Source organism: Homarus americanus, unplaced genomic scaffold (assembly GCF_018991925.1).
Source record: "Homarus americanus isolate GMGI-L3 unplaced genomic scaffold, GMGI_Hamer_2.0 scaffold51859, whole genome shotgun sequence".
Taxonomy (NCBI): domain Eukaryota; kingdom Metazoa; phylum Arthropoda; class Malacostraca; order Decapoda; family Nephropidae; genus Homarus; species Homarus americanus.
The window spans coordinates 1,720,206-1,742,095 of record NW_024711292.1 but is presented as its reverse complement, the minus strand read 5'-3'; the positions used below and the strand labels follow the sequence as shown (position 1 = coordinate 1,742,095).

The window sequence follows — 21,890 nt, the reverse complement described above, 5'->3', positions numbered from 1 at the left end:
CATAACACACACATAAATACATATCAAAATAATATAATAATTACATAGAGGTTTATTCATAAAAATCTGCTTCCAGTACTGAGAGAATTGGATACCTACCGTAAAAGTGACTTACAGGGTGTTTCATAAGTAAAAAAGTGACATACAGGGGTGTTTCATAAGTAAAAAAGTGATATACAGGGTGTTTCATAAGTAAAAAAGTGATATACAGGGTGTTTCATAAGTAAAAAAGTGACATACAGGGGTGTTTCATAAGTAAAAAAGTGACTTACAGGGTGTTTCATAAGTAAAAAAGTGATATACAGGGTGTTTCATAAGTAAAAAAGTGACTTACAGGGTGTTTCATAAGTAAAAAAGTGATATACAGGGTGTTTCATAAGTAAAAAAGTGACTTACAGGGTGTTTCATAAGTAAAAAAGTGACATACAGGGTGTTTCATAAGTAAAAAAGTGATATACAGGGTGTTTCATAAGTAAAAAAGTGACTTACAGGGTGTTTCATAAGTAAAATAGTGACTTACAGGGTGTTTCATAAGTAAAAAAGTGACTTACAGGGCGTTTCATAAGTAAAAAAGTGACTTACATAGCGTTTAAGAAAAAAGTGACTTCCAAGGTGTTTCATAAGTAAAAAAGTGACTTACAAGGTGTTTCATAAGTAAAAAAGTGACTTACAGGGCGTTTAAGTAAAAAATTGACTTACAGGGTGTTTCATAAGTAAAAAAGTGACTTACAGGGCGTTTCATAAGTAAAAAAGTGACTTACAGGGTGTTTCACAAGTAAAAAAATGATTTACAGGGTGTTTCATAAGTAAAAAAGTGACTTACAAGGTGTTTCATAAGTAAAAAAGTGACTTACAGGGTGTTTCATAAGTAAAATAGTGACTTACAAGGTGGTTCATAAGTAAAAAAATGACTTACAGGGTGTTTCATAAGTAAAAAGACTTAAGCAGCGGTTCACATGTTAAAATTATTGACTTACAGGGTGTTTCATAAGTAAAATAGTGACTTACAAGGTGTTTCATAAGTAAAATAGTGACTTACAGTGTGTTTCATAAGTAAAAAGACTTAAGCAGCGGTTCACATGTTAAAATTATTGACTTACAGGGTGTTTCATAAGTAAAAAAGTGACTTACAGAGTGGCTTATAAGTAAAAAAAACTAACTCGCATAACGATTTATAAGTAAAAAAAGATGCTCATTTAAGTTACTATCAATACAAAATGTTGCATTCAGCCACAAATAAACACACACACACACACACACACACACACACACACACACACACACACACACACACACACACACACACGCACACACACACACACACACGCACACACACACACACACACACACACTCACACACACACTCACTCACCTAAACTGTCATAGTTTCCAACTATAAAACATATAATGACAGAAAAACGAAGATAAAGGAACAATAAACGAGTAATAGGGAGAATGAACGAAGACATGAAAAGAGAGATAGATAAAGAATAAACATAAACACGTATACTAAAGAGGAAATAACTGGAGGAAACAACAATAAAACAGGAATATTATATAAATGTTGGAAAAAAAAGATGATAATAATTCCTATAAAGTAAAACGATAAAGAGAGCTAAAAAAAGGAAAAGCTAAATAAGAGCAACTAATTCAAAGAGTTTAAGAGGAAGCTAAGACTCTTAAAACTCTTGTTCAGCTATAAGATGCTTAAGATATCAGCTAAAATAACCTGATTAAGATAACAGCTAAAATAACATGACTAAATAACAGCTAAAATAAGACAACTAAGATAACAGACAAAATAAAATAAAACTAAGATAACAGCTAAAATATCTAAGAGTAAGCTAAAATTCTGCCATTATACTCTTGGAAAGCTAAAATAAGATAAAGTCTCCGAGAGAAAGTTGAGAGATCGTCATGAGAATATTTATACCACTATAGGAGAAGCCTAGAGCAATAGGAGATAGGTAAGGGACTATCATTACGCTCCTATAACATAGCTTGACATGGTGTTGGTTGGTAGGGTCGATTAGCTTGTGATTACGTGTGTGTGGTGGTGGTGGTTATAGTTTGGGTGGGTATTGCATGCGTGTATCTCTGTGTTTGAGGGACTTTGCGTGTGTGTGTGTGTGTGCGTTGCGTGCGTGCGTGCTGGCCTCATGTGGCTCGTGTCTGTTCCCTACGCCGTGGTAGTACAGCGTACCCACTAATTTTCAATGAATTATTACATTCTTTTATTTTTTTCTATATTCCTATTTTTATCATAGTGGCTATTACACCTTATACGTCCGTTTTCTTCTTCTCTTTTCTTCATTTTTTTATATTTCTCTTTCCCTCTTTCATTTTATTATCGATTAAATCTTTTACGTTTTAGTCATCCGAGTGTGTGTGTGTGTGTGTGTGTGCGTGCGTGTGTGTGTGTGTGTGTGTATAATTCATATATTTTTCTCTATCAGATATTTTTTGAGGGGATTTGACTGTGTATATAATTATGACACTGAATTATAGAAAATGTAGCATTCCTCCTATAGCGTTCTCCTAGTATAGCGTCCTCCTAGTATAGCGTTCCTCCTAGTATAGCGTCCTCCTAGTATAGCGTTCCTCCTATAGCGTTCTCCTAGTATAGCGTCCTCCTAGTATAGCGTTCCTCCTATAGCGTTCTCCTAGTATAGCGTCCTCCTAGTATAGCGTTCCTCCTAGTATAGCGTCCTCCTAGTATAGCGTTCCTCCTATAGCGTCTCTCCTAGTATAGCGTCCTCTAGTATAGCGTCCTCTAGTATAGCGTTACTCCTAGTATAGCGTTCCTCCTAGTATATAGCGTCTCCCTAGTATAGCGTTCCTCCTATAGCGTTCTCCCTAGTATAGCGTCCTCCTAGTATAGCGTTCCTCCTATAGTTCTCCTAGTATAGCGTCACTCCTAGTATAGCGTTCACTCCTAGTATAGCGTTCTCTAGTATAGCGTCCTCCCTAGTATAGCGTTCCTCCTAGTTAGCGTTCCTCCTAGTATAGCGTCCTCCTAGTATAGCGTTCCTCCTAATCATAGCGTCACTCCTAGTATAGCGTTCTCCCAGTATAGCGTCTCCTAGTATAGCGTTTCCCTAGTATAGCGTCCTCCTAGTATAGCGTCCTCTAGTATAGCGTTCCTCCTAGTATAGCGTCCTCTAGTATAGCGTCCTCCTAGTATAGCGTTCTCCTAGTATAGCGTCCTCCTAGTATAGCGTCCTCCTAGTATAGCGTCATCCTAAGTATAGCGTTCCTCTAGTATATCCTCCTAGTATAGCGTCCTCCTAGTATAGCGTCATTCCTAGTATAGCGTCATCCTAGTGCCGTTCTCCTGAGTAGCGTCCTCCTAGTATAGCGTCACTCCTAGTATAGCGCTCCTCCTAGTATAGCGTCCCTCCCAGTATAGCTTTCCTCTAGTGCAGCGTCATCCCTAGTATAGCGTCATCCTAGTATAGCGTCCTCCTAGTATAGCGCCCTCCCTAGTATAGTTCTCCCAGTATAGCTTTCCTCCTAGTTAGCGTCATCCTAGTACTCCTAGTATAGCGTCCTCCTAGTATAGCGCCCTCCCTGGTATAGCGTCTCCCCAGTATAGCTTCCTCTGAGTATAGCGTCATCCCTAGTATAGCGTCCTCCTAGTATAGCGTTCTCCTAGTATAGCGTCCTCCTAGTATATAGCGTCCTCCCAGTATAGCTTTCCTCCTAGTGTAGCGTCATCCTAGTATAGCGTCATCCTAGTATAGCGTGCCTATAGCGCCCTCCTAGTATAGCGTTCTCCTAGTATAGCGTTCCTCCTAGTGTAGCGTCCTCCAGTATAGCTTTCCCCATTGTAGCGTTCCTAGTATATATAGCGTCCTCCTAGTATAGTCTCCTAGATGGCGTCTCTTAGTATAGCGTCCTCCCAGTATAGCTTTCCTCCTGGTGTAGCGCCCTCCCTAGTGTAGCGTCATCCTAGTATAGCTTTCCTCTAGTGTAGCGTCATCCTAGTATAGCGTCCTCCTAGTAGCGTTTCTCCAGTATAGCGTCCTCCCAGTATAGCTTTCCTCCTAGTGTAGCGTCATCCTAGTATAGCGTCCTCCAGTATAGCTTTCCTCCTAGTGTAGCGTCCTCCTAGTATAGTCATCCTAGTATAGCGTTCCTCCTAATATAGGTCCTCCTAGTATAGCTTTCCTCTAAGTAGCGTCCTAGTATAGTATCCTAGTATAGCGTTCCTCCTAGTATAGGTCCTCCTCCTATAGCGTCATCCTAGTATAGCGTCCTCCTAGATATATAGCGCCTCTCTAGTATAGCGTTCCTCCTAGTATAGCTTCCTCTAGTTAGCGTCATCCTAGTATAGCGTCCTCCCAGTATAGCTTTCTTCCTGATGGCGTCATCCTAGTATAGCGTTCCTCTAGTATAGCTTTCCTCTAGTGTAGCGTCCTCCTAGTATAGCGTCATCCTAGTATAGCGTTCCTCCTAGTACTGTTCCTCCTAGTATAGCGTCCTCCTCCTATAGCGTTTTCCTAGTATAGCGTCCTCCTAGTATAGCGTTCCTCTAGTATAGCGTCCTCTAGTATAGCGTTCCTCCTAGTGTAGCGTCCTCTAGTATAGCGTTCCTGTTAGTTGCCTCCTAGTATAGCACCCTCTAGTATAGCGCCCTCCAGTATAGCGTTCCTCCTAGTTTAGCGTTCTCCTAGTATAGCACCCTCCTAGTATAGCACCCTCCTAGTATAGCACCCTCTAGTATAGCGCCCTCCTAGTATAGCGCCCTCCCAGTATAGCGTTCCTCCTAGTATAGCGTTCTCTAGTATAGCGCCTTCCTAGTATAGCGTTCTCCTAGTATAGCGCTCCCTAGTATAGCTTTCTCCCAGTATAGCCTCCTAGTATAGCGTCCTCCCAGTATAGCGTTCCTCCTAGTATAGCGTTCCTCTAGTATAGTGTTCCTCGATAATAGCGTTCCTCCTAGTATAGCGTTCCTCCTAGTATAGTGTTCCTCCTAGTATAGCGTCCTCCTAGTAGCGCCCTCTAGTATAGCACCCCCATATAGCGTTCCTCCTAGTATAGCGTTCCTCTACTTAGTGTTTCCTCCTAGTATAGCGTCCCTCCTAGTATAGCGTTCCTCCTAGTATAGCGTTCCTCCTAGTATAGCGTTCTCCTAGTATAGCGTTCCTCCTAGTATAGCGTTCCTCTAGTATAGTGTTCCTCCTAGTATAGCGTTCCTCCTAGTATAGCACTTCCTCTAGTATAGCGTCCTCCTAGTATAGCGTCCTCCTAGTATAGCGTTCCTCCTAGTATAGCGTCCTCCCTAGTATAGCGTTCCTCCTAGTATAGCGTCCTCCTAGTATAGCGTTCCTCTAGTATAGCGTTCCTCTAGTATAGCGTCCTCCAGTATAGCGTCCTCTAATAGCGTTTCCTAGTATAGCGCACCCTCCTAGTATAGCGTTCTCCAAGTATAGCGTCCTCCTAGTATAGCACCCTCCTAGTATAGCACCCTCCTAGTATAGCACCCTCCTAGTATAGCGCCCTCCTAGTATAGCGTTCCTCCTAGTATATCTCTCACGAACAGAAAAGTCAATCGTTAAAATCTTATCTTCTTAAAATACGACAATAAATAGAAGCATTCAGAACTTGGGGTTCGAACCATTGACTCCAAATCATGAAATATTTGTTGAAGATTTTAGTGCAATTTTTACTTTCGGTTGATTTTTATTATTTTTTTTTTAATTTAATTCGATGTTTTTTAATTATATTAAAACGTTATCAGCTTGATAAATTTCATGCCAATTTCTTCGTAATTGAAAGAAATTTATTGAATATTTAGTCTTAATATCTGCAGGATACATCTGAAAAAAAAATATTATTAATTTTATTTGTGGTTTAAAAACATTATTACGATTTTATATAACGTTTAGAAATTTTAAGACAATTATATTTAATTTTTTTATATATATTTTTTCGTCCAGTAGAATCAACCTCGTCCAGTGTTAATGCCCTCTCACCCCTCTCACCCCTCTCACTCCCTCTCCCAATCCCTCCCCTCTCACAAACCCCCCTTTATACTCCTATAATCCTCCCTCCCTCAATCTGCTAGTTCTTTCTCTCCATCTTCTCCCACATCCGTTTCTCTGCCAATCTCTTCTCCCTCTTCCACTTTCTTAATCCCTTCCCACTCCTATCTTCACCTCCTCCCTCCCTCTTCTCCCCAGTCCCTCCTCCCATCACTTTCTCCATCTCTAACCTCACTTCCTACTCTCCCTCTTTTCACTCAATCCCTCCTCTTCCCCTCTTCTTCTTCCTCTCTTCTTCTCCTCCTCACTCTCTCATTCATCCTTTCCTCGTTCACTCATCCTCCCTTCCTGTTCTCCTCCCTCCCTCCCTCCTTCCCTCCTCCCCTCCCCTCCCTCCCTCCTTCCTTCCCTCCCTCCCTCCCTCCCTCTCTCCCTCACCATAACCCAGCCTTAAGGTTAACGACACCAAAACAAATTCCAATGATGAAACAGCCCTCGGCCAATTAGGCGACCTTCCCCTCGTTCCCCAGAGGGTCGGAACGGGCTAACTGCTGGTTAGGGGGTCGTCCTCCGAGGGGAATTGTCCTCATTCTCGCATTAAATCCCACTTATCTTGGCGTTAATCCCTTTTATAAATCTCTCTCTTTTTTGTGTATATGGGGTCATAATTCGGATTACTTTAGCGTGTAACTTTGGCGTAATATTGTACTTATATGGAGGGGTGATAATAGCTGAATTATAGAGATTATAGCAGGTAATTATAGGTGTGTAATCGAGAAAAAGGAATATCGGTGATAATCATGACCAGATTACAGGGATTATAGCAGATTATCATTGGTATATAATAGAGAGGAGGTATCTGGGTGATAATACTAATCAAATGGTAGAGATTATAGCAGATTATTATAAGTGTATAATAACTGAAGGTGAATTATATGAGATTATGAGAAGTGGTTGACCATAATCCTCGTGTTTATGTGTTCTCACCTGTCCTAAACGACTCAGTGTGTACCTGTACTTCTGACCAAGTTACCTGGATACTAATTACCTAAACTACCTGTATACTAATTAACTAAACTACCTGGATACTAATTAACTAAACCACCCGTATACTAATTACCTAAACTACCTGGATACTAATTACTTAAACTACCTGTATAATAATTAACTAAACTACCTGGATAATAATTAACTAAACTACCTGGATATTAATTAACCTGAACACTAAAAAAACATTAAATACTTTCTTCCTTTTTTCTCTAAACTACTTCCTGATTCTTATTCACACTAACACAATCGATAAATAAATAAATCAACATTGCTTCTCATTAACTATCTGAAACAACAACAAAAATATCTTCAATTAAGTTATCAATACAAAATTAATCTCAGGTAAAAATGTATGAAAATAATTAAATTGAAGTTATGTTTTACCTGTATATCGTCAGCTCAGGATATATCACCTGTCTCACTACATGTAATTAAGGTGGACACTTACCACCTGGTTTCTGTCACATATTTAGTTCCATCTAGGTGGTTAGGTTTTGGTTAGGTTAGGTTAGGTTGTAGGGTGGTTGTGTGGTTCATGTGGTAACTGAGTGGGAAACATTAATACTATGAACGGAAATACCGATTTACATTATTAGGGTAGCGGGGTGGGCTGTTGAGGGAGTAAGGTGAGGGTGGAGGGGGTGTGGAGGTGAGGTGTATGAGGTGGGGGGAGGTGGAGAGGTGAGGGTGGTGAGGGTAGGTGGGGGGTGTAGGTGAGGTGAGGGTGGGAGGTGAGGTGTAGGGGAGGTGAGGGTGGTAGAGGGAGGGGTGGAGGAGGGTGTAGGTAGAGGAGGTGGGTGGAGGGAGGGGTGTGGAGTGAGGTGGTAGGGAGGGGAGGTGAGGTGAGGTGTGGGGGGGTGAGGTGTAGGAGGGGTAGTGTGTGGAGGGGGTGGTGAGGTGAGGGTGACAGTGGTGGGTGAGGGTGGTAGAGGGAGGGTGGAGGGAGGTGTAGGTAGGGTGGGTGGGGAGGTGGAGTGTCGGACAGGTGGGAGTTCCCATCACCCATCTGGTGGTCAAGCAGGAGAACGCCACACCCTCCTCCTCCACTCCCCCCTAGCCTCCTTCCTCCTCACCCTCACCTCCTTCTCCCTCCCACCTATCCTCCTTCTCACCCGCCCTTCCCATTACCCCTCCTCAACTCTCCCATTTATTTTACACAACAATTAATTCTGATAACAAACAAACAATACTACTATACTACTACTTTTTTAACCTCCAATACCACACTCGCCACCATTTATTTACAATATTATATATCCTAAACAAAAGCATCCATCGTGTTAATTAGTGACCGCAGATCGCGGCATTCAGTGCTAGCCGTAGTCGATATCTAACTACACTACTACTACTACTATAGAACATACTACTACTACTACACTACTACTATACTACTACTACTACTACTACTACTACTACTACTTGTCCGAATATAGTATGACATAGCTATGACACAATGATATGAGTTAAGAGACACCTTCAGTGAGTTTGAGGCCCGTCTAGTGCGGAGGGCAGTTCTTCCGGCGTTGACGTTGTCTGCCCGGTTAGTCGGCTAACTCAAAATATTACACTTCGTGTGCAAACAACAACAACATAAAGAACTACTACTACTACTACTACTACTACTACTGGCGACCATTATATCAACCAAGAAGATAATAATAAAAAAAAAAATTAGTAAACACAACAAACCCTTATCATCTAAAACGAAACTACTAAGTGTTTACCAATAAAACAAACAAACAAACAAACAAACAAATAAACAACATAACTAAGAGCCAATCATATATAAGGAATTTTTTTCTGGGGTGGGGCAGGTAGTTGAAAATTATCTTAAAAAAGTATTAATTTATAACGATTAATAGAAAATTCACCTTGTATGTCAAATATCAGTAAAACCTTTAATTAACAGTATAATTTTAAGAATTTTATGGTTAATGTTTAAATAGCAGAAATTTATCCTTCTATAGTTTAATTGAACCAAACTAATTTGATTATTGAGTTCGATTGGCTTCGATAATTGAGTTGTGATTTGTTAGATAAATTCTGACTGTTGACTATAATTTGAGCTGTGATTGCTGTTAGATATAATTTGGTTATTTAGTATAATTTGAGCTGTGATTGGCTATTCGAGTATAATTTGAGTTGTGATTGGCTGTTAGGATATAATTTAAGCTGTGATTGGCTGTTGGACTATAATTTGAGCTGTGATTGGCTGTTAGGATATAATTTGAGCTGTGATTGGCTATTAGGATATAATTTGAGCTGTGATTGGCTGTTAGGATATAATTTGAGCTGTGATTGGCTGTTGGACTATAATTTAAGCTGTGGTGGTTGTTGATATATTGTTGGCTGTAGATATAATTTAAGCTGTGATGGCGTTGACATATTTGTGATTGGCTGTTAGGAATAATTTAAGCTGTGATTGCTGTTGACTATAATTGAGCTGTGATCTGTTAGGATATAATTTAGCTGTGATTGGCTGTTAGAATAATTTACTGATTGGCTGTTAGATAATTGTGGGCTGCGTGTTGTTCATCTAATCAATAAGACTAAACCATTAACGTCATAACGTTAAACTACCTACCAAATTCCACCTACCACTTACCCATCCTACCTACCATCCCACCACCCACCCAACCCACCACCCACCCACCAACCCCAAACGCCATCACCACACAACCGTTTGCTGAAAACATATTTAAAGGTTACAAGTGTTCTAAACAAACTAATCCTCACCTACCATTCAGCAAACAACCACAACCACCACCAAATCCATGGGTTGACATTTCTAATTACATAATCCACAATTTATCTTTTCAACGCCTGGATATACACCTCAGGGAAAATGATATCTTTTACTAAATACCAATAAACTAATGGGTATTTTTATTTCTTTTATTCTCAGAGATTTTAATCACGTTATTTGAGAGACGAGGGGGTGTGGGGGGGGAGGAGGGAATTGACCCCTGGAAGACCCAATCGCCTGCATTTCTCACTTTCCTCTTTTGGTCTATTACCTCTCTCCCCTTCTCTCTCCTAACCATATTTCTCTTTCTTTCTCCCAATCAATCCATCATCCTTCCTCTTTCTTTCTCCCTCCTCCCATCTTTAACCCTTCCATTACTACCTCTCCCTCTCATATTCTCCTTCTCTAACCCTCCCTCCTCCTCCCCCCCCCCTCTCTCAAACTACCCAATAATCTCCTTATGGCTGACATTTAATAATAAATGAAGGTAGCATATATCTTAACCCTCAACACACCGCTACCAAGACTCAGGAGGGAGAAAAAATATTGAGATTCTGTCTAACTCAAGGAATTAATAATTTATTCCCAAGTCCCAAATTTTTTATTTTGCTTTTTGTTTTGTGGGAAATTTATGAGGCTGTTGGAATCACTCGTGGATTTATGAGTTAGTGAAGTAGATTTTGATAACTCATAATTTTGTTTTAGTTTATGGGGGTTAGAAGATGTGGTTATGGTATGGGGGGTAGGAAGAAGTAGGAGAGAAGGGAGAGAAGAATAGGGGGAGAAAGGAGGAGAAAGGAAAGAAGGAAGAAGGAAGATGAGGAGGAGATTTATGGGGGAGGGAAGAGGAGAGGGAAGGAGGAAGAGGAGAGATGGGGAGGAGGAAGAACGTGGTGATGTTAAGGTAGAAAACTTTAAGGCTGTTCACTAGTGGGTGTTGAAGTCTTCGTGACACCAATGAGGGTTTCGTCAATCTTAGCTTCTACAAAAAAAATAAGGTTTATCTAGTCGTGGGTTTCAAGACTTCATAATGTAAAGCTTGTACAGGAAGGTATTTGCTTTTGTCTATCAATTTCCCTTTAATCAACTCTTGCCTATCAGTTCCCCCATCGTCTACTCTTACCCATCAATTCCCTATCGTCAACTCTTGTCCATCAATTCCCCTATCGTCAACTCTTGCCCATCAATCCCCCATCGTCAACTCTTGCCCACCAGTTCCCCCATCGTCTACTCTTACCCATCAATCCCCATCGTCAACTCTTGCCCACAGTTCCCCATCGTCTACTCCCATCAACCCCATACTCGTCGTTCTTACCCATCAATCCCCATCTCACTCTCCCACAGTCCCCATCGTCTCTCGTACCCATCAATTCCCCCATCCCCTTCCCCATTAACCCCACTAATCTACCCCCCTATTGGCAACACCTCTTACCCTCATAACTTTCAAACCATTTCCTTTTCACATTTAGTATCGTCAATCAATTCTCCTATTGATTACCGGGTCTTAGTCCACCTTCATCATCCATTACATCTGAACCTTGGCATCACAGTGTCCCTTGAGGGTTAGTCTTACTCATCCAGCGTATAAAATGAGTTAGAAGTTAGTTATGGATGTCCTGTGGCGCTTAAATATAGAAGATGGTGTGTGTGTAGGTACAGTCCCCTTCACTTGTACGTTTACAGGGACTCGTCAGGTTTTGTGATGTGTAGCAGTGCTGTGTTTGTTTACATTCGGCAGAAGGAAACTGGCAATAGTAAACATACTATGGAATCACATTAAAACAAGATTGAAACAATATCCAATGATTTGTGGAATGTTATATGACGAGCCCCTGTAAACACTAGTGAAGGGGACTGTACAGGTATTTCAAAAAATTTGTAAATAAAAGTTTCAACATAATCCTCTTCGCCCACAACTTATTATTATTGGTAAGTTTGCTTTCCTTATAAATATTTTGTATGTAAATATGTTAAGCACACTAACAACCACACGAGTTCCCCCTCAAAAAGAATTTATAAAATACCGGAGGATAATTTTCTTTAATAAATTCCAATGTTTGTGAGATTTTTACCAAATAGATGTACTACCTCGCTATAAATATTCTGTAGCAGTTCTTTTTTATATACCATCAGAAAAAAAATATATCTATGTGTAAGTTCAATATACATGCTATATACTCGTTTATATATATATATCCGGACAGTTCTCAGTAATGCTATATGTTAATTTGTATTGTTATATATTATTCTGTCGATACATAATTAATATACCGTAAATTTTAACCTAATCAGACGTGTTTATACAATAGACCATATGAGCTTATGTTAGCCCCGTCCACGTGTAAATGACCACCTACTGTATATCGTATTTATTATCATATACGTATAAATACTTCCTTTATCTTAGTATATTCGTGTACTTTCATCTATACATTTATTATAATCAAGACTTTCAATTAATATATTATTTTTTATATATTTTTCTTTACTATATTTATCAGTTTATATAATATTTACCCTAAAGGAACGTATCTGCGTAGAAGAGTAGAACCCACGCACTCAGCAGTACTTGAGATATCATTTTTCATACTTCCTGGGACGTTGTTATATATCATCGCCTCCAGTTACCGAGCGATGGATATGAAAAATGACAGTAATGACCCATGAAGGCGGCAGCTGATCGATACCTTGTGATTATCTCTGATGACGACGACCCACCAGGACAGCTGTGGTTCTGGTGAGGGGGAAGGCGGTGGCTCCCTCCTCACCTTCCTCTCCTCCTCTCCTCCCTCTCCCTGTTTGGAGGGTTTTATTTGAGGAGTTGTTGTGATGATCTTCAGTTGGCTGTTGTAGATTTAGGAGAGACGAATATTGAGGTTTTTGGAGGGTCGGGAGAGCGTGTCAGTGGGATTTGGAGGGTCGGGGAGAGTCTTGGTGGGATTTGGAGGGTCGGGAAAGAGTCTTGGTGGGATCTGAAGGGGAGGGAAGAGTCTTGGTGGGATTTGGAGGATCGGGGAGAGTCTCAGTGGTATTTAGGGGATCGGGAAAGAGTCTTGGTGGGATTTGGAGGGTCGGGAAGAGTCTCAGTGGTATTTGGAGGGTCGGGGAACAGTATATTGAAGGTGTCAGGTACATGCGGTTGTTTTTAGAGGGTTAAAGTGATCCTTCCAGGGTTGTAGGTATTTTAGGAGGTTGTTGGAGGGTTATAAGAGGATTTGAAGGTCCTGAGGTGAATCTTCCTGACCCACGGCGTGATATTGATTTCAGTCGAGGTTCTTCTGTAGACGTCATCAACGCCTCGACCAGCTGATGATCCGAGACCACAACAAACGATGACGTCATTTATGATGTATTAAATGATGTTTATGACGAATCATTTATGACACAAATCTTTTATGACACAAAATGGTGATATAATATGCCATGACATATTTATAGCATTTGTGAGAAAATATCTATGACATATATAGAGTGACTTGCCGCATCGGAGGAGAGAGGAAGGAAGGGCTCTGACAGTTATTAAGGAAAATTAACCCAGATAATAGATTGAGAAGGAGGAGGAGGAAGAGGAGGAGGAGGAAGAGGAGGAGGAGGAGGAGGAGGAGAAGAAAGATGAGAGAGTATAATTTATCATCATTGACAAACAGACTCATCTAATATAGTCGTTTGATGTTAATAAGATCGTTTACCTTAAGATACCTTTAAAAAATACAATCCTTGTCAAAAAATATATCATACAATAAACTACACTGAGGTTATACGAATACAGGAAACCAAATGGTGTATATTATTGTGTATTTCTGAATAGTTTACAATGTCATTCTGTATTCATTAGTGGCTGTCATGTTGGGTGTTTGTTTGGCAGTGTATGAAGGGACGCTGTTATACGTACACACACATACACATACACACACACACACACAGCTGTTAAGGAAATGACTCCAGCAGTCTGCCTAAAACACCTCCGCCCCCTACCTCTTCTCTCTTCCCTGCATCCCCCCCTCCTCTCCCCCCTCCTCCCCTACCTCTCCCCCCTCCTCTCCTACCTCTTCTCCTCCTTCCCATATTTTTTCTTCTCTCTCCTTCATCCTCTGCTTTCCCTTCTCCTCACCCCCTCCACACTCTGTACCTCCCTTCCACACCCCACCCTCTCCTCTCTTTCCTCTTCCTCCAATTCTTACCTCTCCCCACCTCCACCTCCCGGAAGTGTTAATTTGATGTAATAAGATAATATTAGGTTAACGGTGATTTATGTAGATTTATGCGTGTATTGCAGACAGCTTGTTGCAGTTGACAGCCTCATTTTGTGTCTCTCTCAACCACCGGGGACGTGAGCTGTCAATGCCTTTACCTTCACTATTTTAAAGAAAGTCTATGATTTTTTTTTTCCTCGCAGTAGAGTAAAATGGTGATCGTATTTCTTAGTCAGATATAAAGTTAACCAAATTCTATTCAAGGTTTAAAGTTAAATCGGGTTTTATAATTTGGATGTGAGTTTATTTATTTATTTTTTTTTAATGATATACTGTCAGTTATAATGAACTAGGTTGTGTGTGAGGTAACAAGAGATGATCAAGTATTAGACATACATACATACATACATACATACATACATACATACATACATACATACATAGACGGAGGTGACTGTATCATGTACTGTGTGACAATTAATCAGTATCTAGAACCAGTTAACACTTTTACCTGTACATATTAATCAATCTACTAACCTGAGATCTTGTAACATATATAAAAAAAAATAAAATAAATAACTCAACTCCAGTAAATACAACGTGTAATACAGTAATACTACAGTTTTACAGTCAATTACATGTGTTACTAAAATATTTACACTGATTTAAACATTCAACATTCAACATTCACAAAATCATTTAACATTATCTCTAAACGTCAGCAAATATTCTAATTTTACGATAATGTTTATATTTTATTTATTTTCCGTAATGTTTTTTTTTTTTTTTTTTTGGGTGGGTCATCCGTGTAGACAACAACTTCGTAAACCATTATTAATTTACACCGGCACTAAGTAACGGTAAAACCTTCTCACTACAGTTTTACCACTATTTTCACCCCAGGTTAATATTTGATCCTTAATGACAGGTGTTCACGTAAGTACAGGTAAAAAAAAAAGAAAATAAAAGTATAAATAAGAAATCACGTAAGTGTTAGTTCCCAGGAGAAGTGTGTTACGCTGAGAGAGGGAGAGCTGAGTTACTGTGAATATTTCAGTAGTGTTTTGGTGAGGTGTCTGGTTCATGTGAGAGTTTGGGTGGTGGTGGGTTAGAGGGGATGGGGGATGATGATGGAAGGGGTGGGAGGGGGCTGTTAATGGAAGGGGGAAGGTAGTAAAGGGTTAAATGGTGATGGGATGATGATGGGAAGGTGGTTGATGGTGATGATGGTGATGATGATGATGATGATAATGGTGGTGTATATGAGGTGATGATGGGAAGGTGGTTAATAGTGATGGTGATAGTGGCGGTGGTGGTAGTCGTAGTAGTGGTATTAAAGACACTATCCAAAATACTCCTACACCCATCACCTAAGAGTGCAATAATAAGCCCCTGAGTGCATGGCAGAGTGCAGAGTTGACGTAAGTTGCATGCAAGATGGTAAAAGAGCTAATGGGATTTTACTTAAATGAAAAATAAGGTTCTAAATCCATGTGACAAAAATGTGATGTAAAAAAAAAAACACTGCAAAAGATCAAACGTTGTGACTAGGTGAGAGTTGAGTGGGTGTGAGAGGTGTGAGTGGGTGTGAGAGGTGTGAGTGGGTGTGTGAGAGTGTAAGAGTGTGAGAGTACAGACGTGGGAGGCGTGTGAGTGTGTGATCGGGTAGGACATGAATAAATGAAGGAGGTTTTAGCTCAGCTTCGATAAATGACTTTTTTACGGGAATTGACTTTTTCTGAGCGCGTGTGTATATGTGTGTGTGTGTATGTGTGTGTGTGTGTGTGTGTGTGTGTGTGTGTGTATGTGTGTGTGTGTGTGCACGGGGGTGTGAAAGGGTGGAGGGAGACAGGAAGAAGAAAGATGAAGAACAAAAGGCAAGAGGCGTCGGAGGAGAGGAAGAGGAGGGAGAGGAAGAGGGGGAGAGGAAGAGGAAGAGGGGGAGAGGGAGGAGAGGGAGGAAAAATGAAAGGAAGGACAAAAACAAAGTAAAAAAAACTTATTACACAAGGAAGAAACGAATTTAAATAACACGGAAAAAAACCAACACATAATAACATATACGATATTCAAGAGATAAATATAATAAACAGATAATTAGCAACAATGATAAAGGAGAGAAACATAAATAGAATAAAGGAATAGAAGAAACAGGGAGACAAGAAACGGGTATGGAAAGGGGAGTGAATGGAATGGATGATAAATTTGTATTAGGAATGTATAGAACTGCGACAAGTATTGAGGATGAAAGACACAGTACACAGGATAATAAAGGAGGAGTTACAATGTGAGATAAAGACGTAGGAAGAGGAAGTAGGAGGAGAAGAGAAGGAGGAGAAGAGGAGGAAATTTAGTCGGAAAAAATAAAGAGGAAAGAAGAAAAAGAGAGAGAGATGAAAAAACAAGAAGAGAGAGAGAGAGAGAGATGCAGGACGTGACGTAATAGAGGGAAGAGGAAGACAGGAGGAGGAGGAAGACAGGAGGAGGAGGAAGACAGGAGGAGGAAAGTAAAACATTAGCTGCAGATCATCCCTCATTACTCCCCACCCCTGACACCCTCTCAGAATACGTCAACACCCTGTCCACGCCCTTACCAGCCCCGCCCACGCCCACCCACGCCCACAGGAAGAGAGGGGGAGGGGGGGGGAGGTGTAAGGGAAGGAAGGGCGGAGAGAGGAAGACAAGGGAGGGGGGGAGGTGGAGGGGATGGGAGAATAGGTAAAGGGAGGGAGAGGAGGAGGAGGAGGAAGATAAAGAGAAGAGAAAGAAGGAAAGTAGTAGAAGAAGATAGAGGAAATTCACAGTACGTCGTCATCATCATCATCATCATCATCATCACCATCATCATCATCATCATAATCATCATCATAATCATCATCACTTCAGTATTAAACAAACAATTACCAACAACAAATCATGAAAATAAATAAAATTCGCCCCTCTAAGTAAAATAAAAGTTTGAAAATATTAAACTAAAAGTACATAAATAAAATAAAAAGGAAAAACAAAATAACGCAAGAATTATTATTACAACAAAGGACAAATTAATATTAATATCTTTATGAAATATTTATATAATTTAAGACCAAAACAATGGGTCTTATTTTGTCTATATATTTAACAGTATTTTTCACTTGTTTTAACGTAATAAGCTAACCCCTTGAGTACTGTGTATCTTAACATCATGAGTACGAGGATTTTAACCTGTTGAGTACGATGAATTAATCCACTTAGGTATCTTATCATCTTGAGTACGAGGACTTGAGTACAATAATTTAATCCCTTGAGTACAATTATTTAAGTCTTTAGTATTGGATGATCAATTCTCATGAGTGGATTTTGTTATCGTACTCATGGGGTTTAACCTTTGAGGACGATGATTTAACCTTTTGAGGACGATGATTTAACCTTTTGAGGACGATGATTTAACCTTTTGAGGACGATGATTTAACCTTTTGAGGACGGTAATTTAACCTTCTGTAGGACGATGATTTAACCTTTTGAGGACGGTAATTTAACCTTTTGAGGACGATGATTTAACCTTTTGAGGACGATGATTTAACCTTTTGAGGACGATGATTTAACCTTTTGTGGACGATGATTTAACCTTTTGAGGACGGTAATTTAACCTTCTGTAGGACGGTAGATTTAACCTTTTGAGGACGATAATTTAACCCTTTAATGACGATAATTTAACCCTTTAATGACGATTATTTAACCCTTTGAGGACGACACTATAACCATTTAAAGACGATAAGTTAACCTTGTCGTCTCTAAAGTCTTACCTAAATAAATACACCACAAGCCACCAACCCACACCCGGGATGAGAGGCAGATAAGAACACTAAATATATAAATGACGATAAATAAGATAACAAAGGAAAAGGAGAAACATAGAGACACCTAAAACCTATGATAATTATACTCGAATGATAAGTGATGATATAATGAGGAAATTGATAAAGATAAGAAAAATGGAGAGAAAGTGGAATATAATGATAGGAAAATATTTATAATGAATTGGTTGATGAAAGAGGAAGTGGATAAATATAATGAAGGAGGGGTGCTTATTGTATTCCTTATTCCTCTCTCTCTTTCTCTTTCTCGCTCTTTACTTTCCCTCCTCACTCCCTCTCCTTCCCTCCCTCTCTCTCTTTCTTTCCCTCTAACTCCCTTCCTTTCCCTGATTCCTTCCCTCCTCCCCCCCTCCCTTCCTTTCCCATACCCTCCCCCCTTCCTCTTTTAACCCCCCCTCCATCTTTCCTCCACCCACCCCTCCTTCCTCCTCCCCCTCCCCCCACGACACATCCGGGCCTCCGTCATTACACTCGTTATAATAATGAGTGTAATGGCACATAGGGAAAAGTCTCTCTTTCGTCATACGCAACTTTGACGGTCTTTGTTGTGTGTCGGTGTAGTGCGGGAGATGACATTGGTCTCTCTCTCTCTCTCTCTCTCAAGTCGAAAATAATTCTTTCACTGATGGAAAATTCCCTGATGATTTTAGAAACAACAACATTAACAGCAACAACAACAACAACAAAAACACATTATATTGTCCGTTCATTAAGTTCACATATAGTAAAACACATTCACTTTATTACAAAATATTATAAAGTGAACGATAATTATGTATTTTCTTCAATATAAAAAAAAATATGCAAAAATAACCACGGAAAAATATTAATGAAACTTTTACAGGATATAAATTGTGGTTTTTTTTTTGGTAACACTGATATTTGTACTCGTCTTATACACGTGTTGTTGTGTGTGTGTGTGTGAGATGAATATATTTTTTTATTACCCACGTGTACTCTCGAGTATATTCTTACATATATCAAGAAAGGTAAAACTACACACACACACACGCACACACACACACACACAGCACAGCACCCACACACATATCACCCCCACACACAGAGCACCCCTAGCACACACAGAGCAGCACCCTCCCCCCACACACACACACAGAGCACCCCTTCCCCACACACAGACCACACCCTCCCCACACACAGACCCACCCCCCCACACACAGAGAGGCACCCCTTCCCCACACACAGAGCACCCCTCCCCCACACACACAGACCCCCTCCCCCACACACAGACCACCCTCCCCCCCCCACACACAGAGCACCCTCCCCACATACAGACCCCCTCCCCCCACACACAGACCACCCCCACACACAAACCATCTCTTCCCCCACACACACAGAGCACCCCTTCCCCACACACACAGAGCACCCCCTCCCCCACACACACAGACCACCCTCCCCCACACACACAGAGCAACTCCCTCCCCACACACACACACAGACCACCCTTCCCCCACACACACACAGACCACCCCCTCCCCCCCCTGCACACACAGACCCTCACCCCCTCCCCCACACACAGACCACCCCTCCCCCCACACACAGACTAATTCTCCCCCACACACAGACCACCCCCTCCCCCACACGCAGGACGGCCCTCCCCCCCACACACAGACCACACCCCCCCCCCACACACACAAACCCACAAACACACACACATTAAAAAACCTCCTTTCATTTGTCACTGTCAACGTCTTCACCGCCCACACCGCCCACACCGCCCTCCACCTCTCTAATCTTCACCCAACTCACCCTCTATGACACCCCCTCCTCCAACCTCCACCTCCAAACCCCAAGCCACACTATACACCTCACCCTTGAAGTATGACCTACACCAGGGAGACGAAGGAGACGCTAGAGACTGAGAAATTAGAGAGAGAAATGTCTCAAGTCGGATGGAAAATGAGACTGACCAGTAGGGCGACTCAAGTCAAGGAATGGGTAAACAACGGCTGCTCGCTGCCCTGCCACTGTACACACACAGACATCAAATTGTGCCGACTTCTCTCTCTCTGTCCTATATCTCACGTAATTACCCTCTGTCTCTCACCTGCACCATATTTCTCTGCAGACTCACCTCTTAAGATACACCTTTATGGTAATTTGTCTTTAAGTGTAATCCTTAAGGTCTAAGTCAACAGAAGATAATATTATAAACACCTCTAATACACCTGTAATACCTGTCGTGTCCTGCGCACCTGTGTCTCGACCCCTTCAGTATACCTGTAGTTCTTGATCCTCTGCCCCCACTCCTTCCTTCACCATTTAGGTCTTGATCTTAAAATATTTCTATATATTTAAGACTCGATCCTAAAATACCATAATAAACTTTGGTGTAGATTCTAATTAAAATTTCTTTGGCTTTAGATTTAGATTTTGTGGTACGTGGGATAGGACCTGTAGTTCCCTGGCCTCCTCCCCACTACCACCACCACCCGCTGTCAGGTCCTGTCCCAGGTGCTAGTAGCGCCTTCTTGAGGAGCTCAGGAGGGCACACCCACTCTGACTAACCTAGATCTGGTCTCTCCTCCCCCAACAGACCACGGCGGAAGACCAAGACCCTCATGAAGAAGGATAAGTACCCACTGGCATCAGGTCTCCTGCCTACAGATCCTACCCGACCACCAGTACAGCAGGTGACCCGGGACATGCGAGATATGTACAATATGACCAACGGGTACATGCCAAACGGGGACTATGGCGACTACGGTGAGTGGAGTAAGTTGATCGACCATTATTTTTTTATAAATTATTTTTAGGGAACAGGTTACGGTAATGTTCTTTATATTTACGAGTGGTTTTTTTTTTCTATCCTAAAAAAAAAAACACCCCAGATACATAAATATTTTCCTGTAATCCTTTAGTCTATCTTTTTAACTTACCTCCATCACCTGTGCTCCTCACCTGAAGACAGCATGAACACCTGTAGTACTTGAGCATGATAATACCTTTAGTTATTAGCCTTACCGGAGTATGATTTATTATAGGTCTTAGCTGCACGTTCTTTTCTTCGAGTACAAATTGAGTTATAGTTGTAGGTATAATTTGTAGGTAGTTTTAAACACGTATAATTTGAAGGGACTTTTATGTATAAATACCTGTCAGTTCTCCGTCAAGCTTATCCGTTTACACATCTAGAGCACAATGAGGAATTCTACCAGCGTTCATTACACACCTGCCAGCGACCACTATATATCTACCACCAACCAATACACCTACCACCAACCACTACACACCTGCCACCTACCTTTACATACCTACCACCAACCACTACACCCCTACCACCAACCACTACACCCCTACCACCAACCACTATACACCTACCACCAACCGCTACACACCTACCACCAGCCATTTACGCACCTGCCACGACACACCTACCACTACACACCTGCCACTACACACCTACCACTACACACCTACCACTACACACCTACCACTACACACACTTGCTTCACACACCACTACACACCCACACTACACACACCTACACACTACACACACCTACCACCAACCATTTACACACCTGCCACTACACACTTACCACTAAACTATTTTCTACACACTCACACTACACACCTACACACATTTACACACCTGCTACTACACACCTACCACTACACACCTACCACTACACACCCACCACTACACACCTACCACCAACCATTTACACACCTGCCACTACACACCTACCACCAACCATTTACACACCTGCCACTACACACCTACCACTACACACCTACCACTACACACCTACCACTACACACCTACCACTACACCCGTTCAACAAGAAAAAAAAAGAAAAGAGATTCAACTCCTTTCTGTATAACTAAAGAAAATAAAGAAGAATTAACTCTCGGATCTCTAATTGATATTTATTAAGAACGTGATAAATAACAAAGGTAAACCGGATACCTTAAGTGATCACCTGTACTGTCAATTACAGGTGCTAAAGACTATGGCAATGGATGTTGTATATAATTCAGGTGTTACAAGAAGCAGTAATTAAGGTATACAGTCATACAGTCCTATTACTACT

General features: G+C 41.1%; 1 protein-coding gene across 13 annotated transcripts in view; it reads left to right on the top strand.

Annotated features, from left to right (window-relative positions):
* Nucleotides 1-21,890, top strand: part of LOC121870667 (transcription factor Sox-2-like) — a 54,429-nt gene that overhangs the window by 18,715 nt on the left and 13,824 nt on the right. For 12 of the 13 annotated variants that reach the window (XM_042372897.1, XM_042372765.1, XM_042372836.1 and 9 more), the window contains one exon: nucleotides 20,391-20,569. In XM_042372897.1, coding sequence (XP_042228831.1) covers nucleotides 20,391-20,569 — 179 coding nt within the window. The remainder of the gene's footprint in view (nucleotides 1-20,390; nucleotides 20,570-21,890) is intronic. The other variant, XM_042373227.1, reaches the window with a different exon arrangement.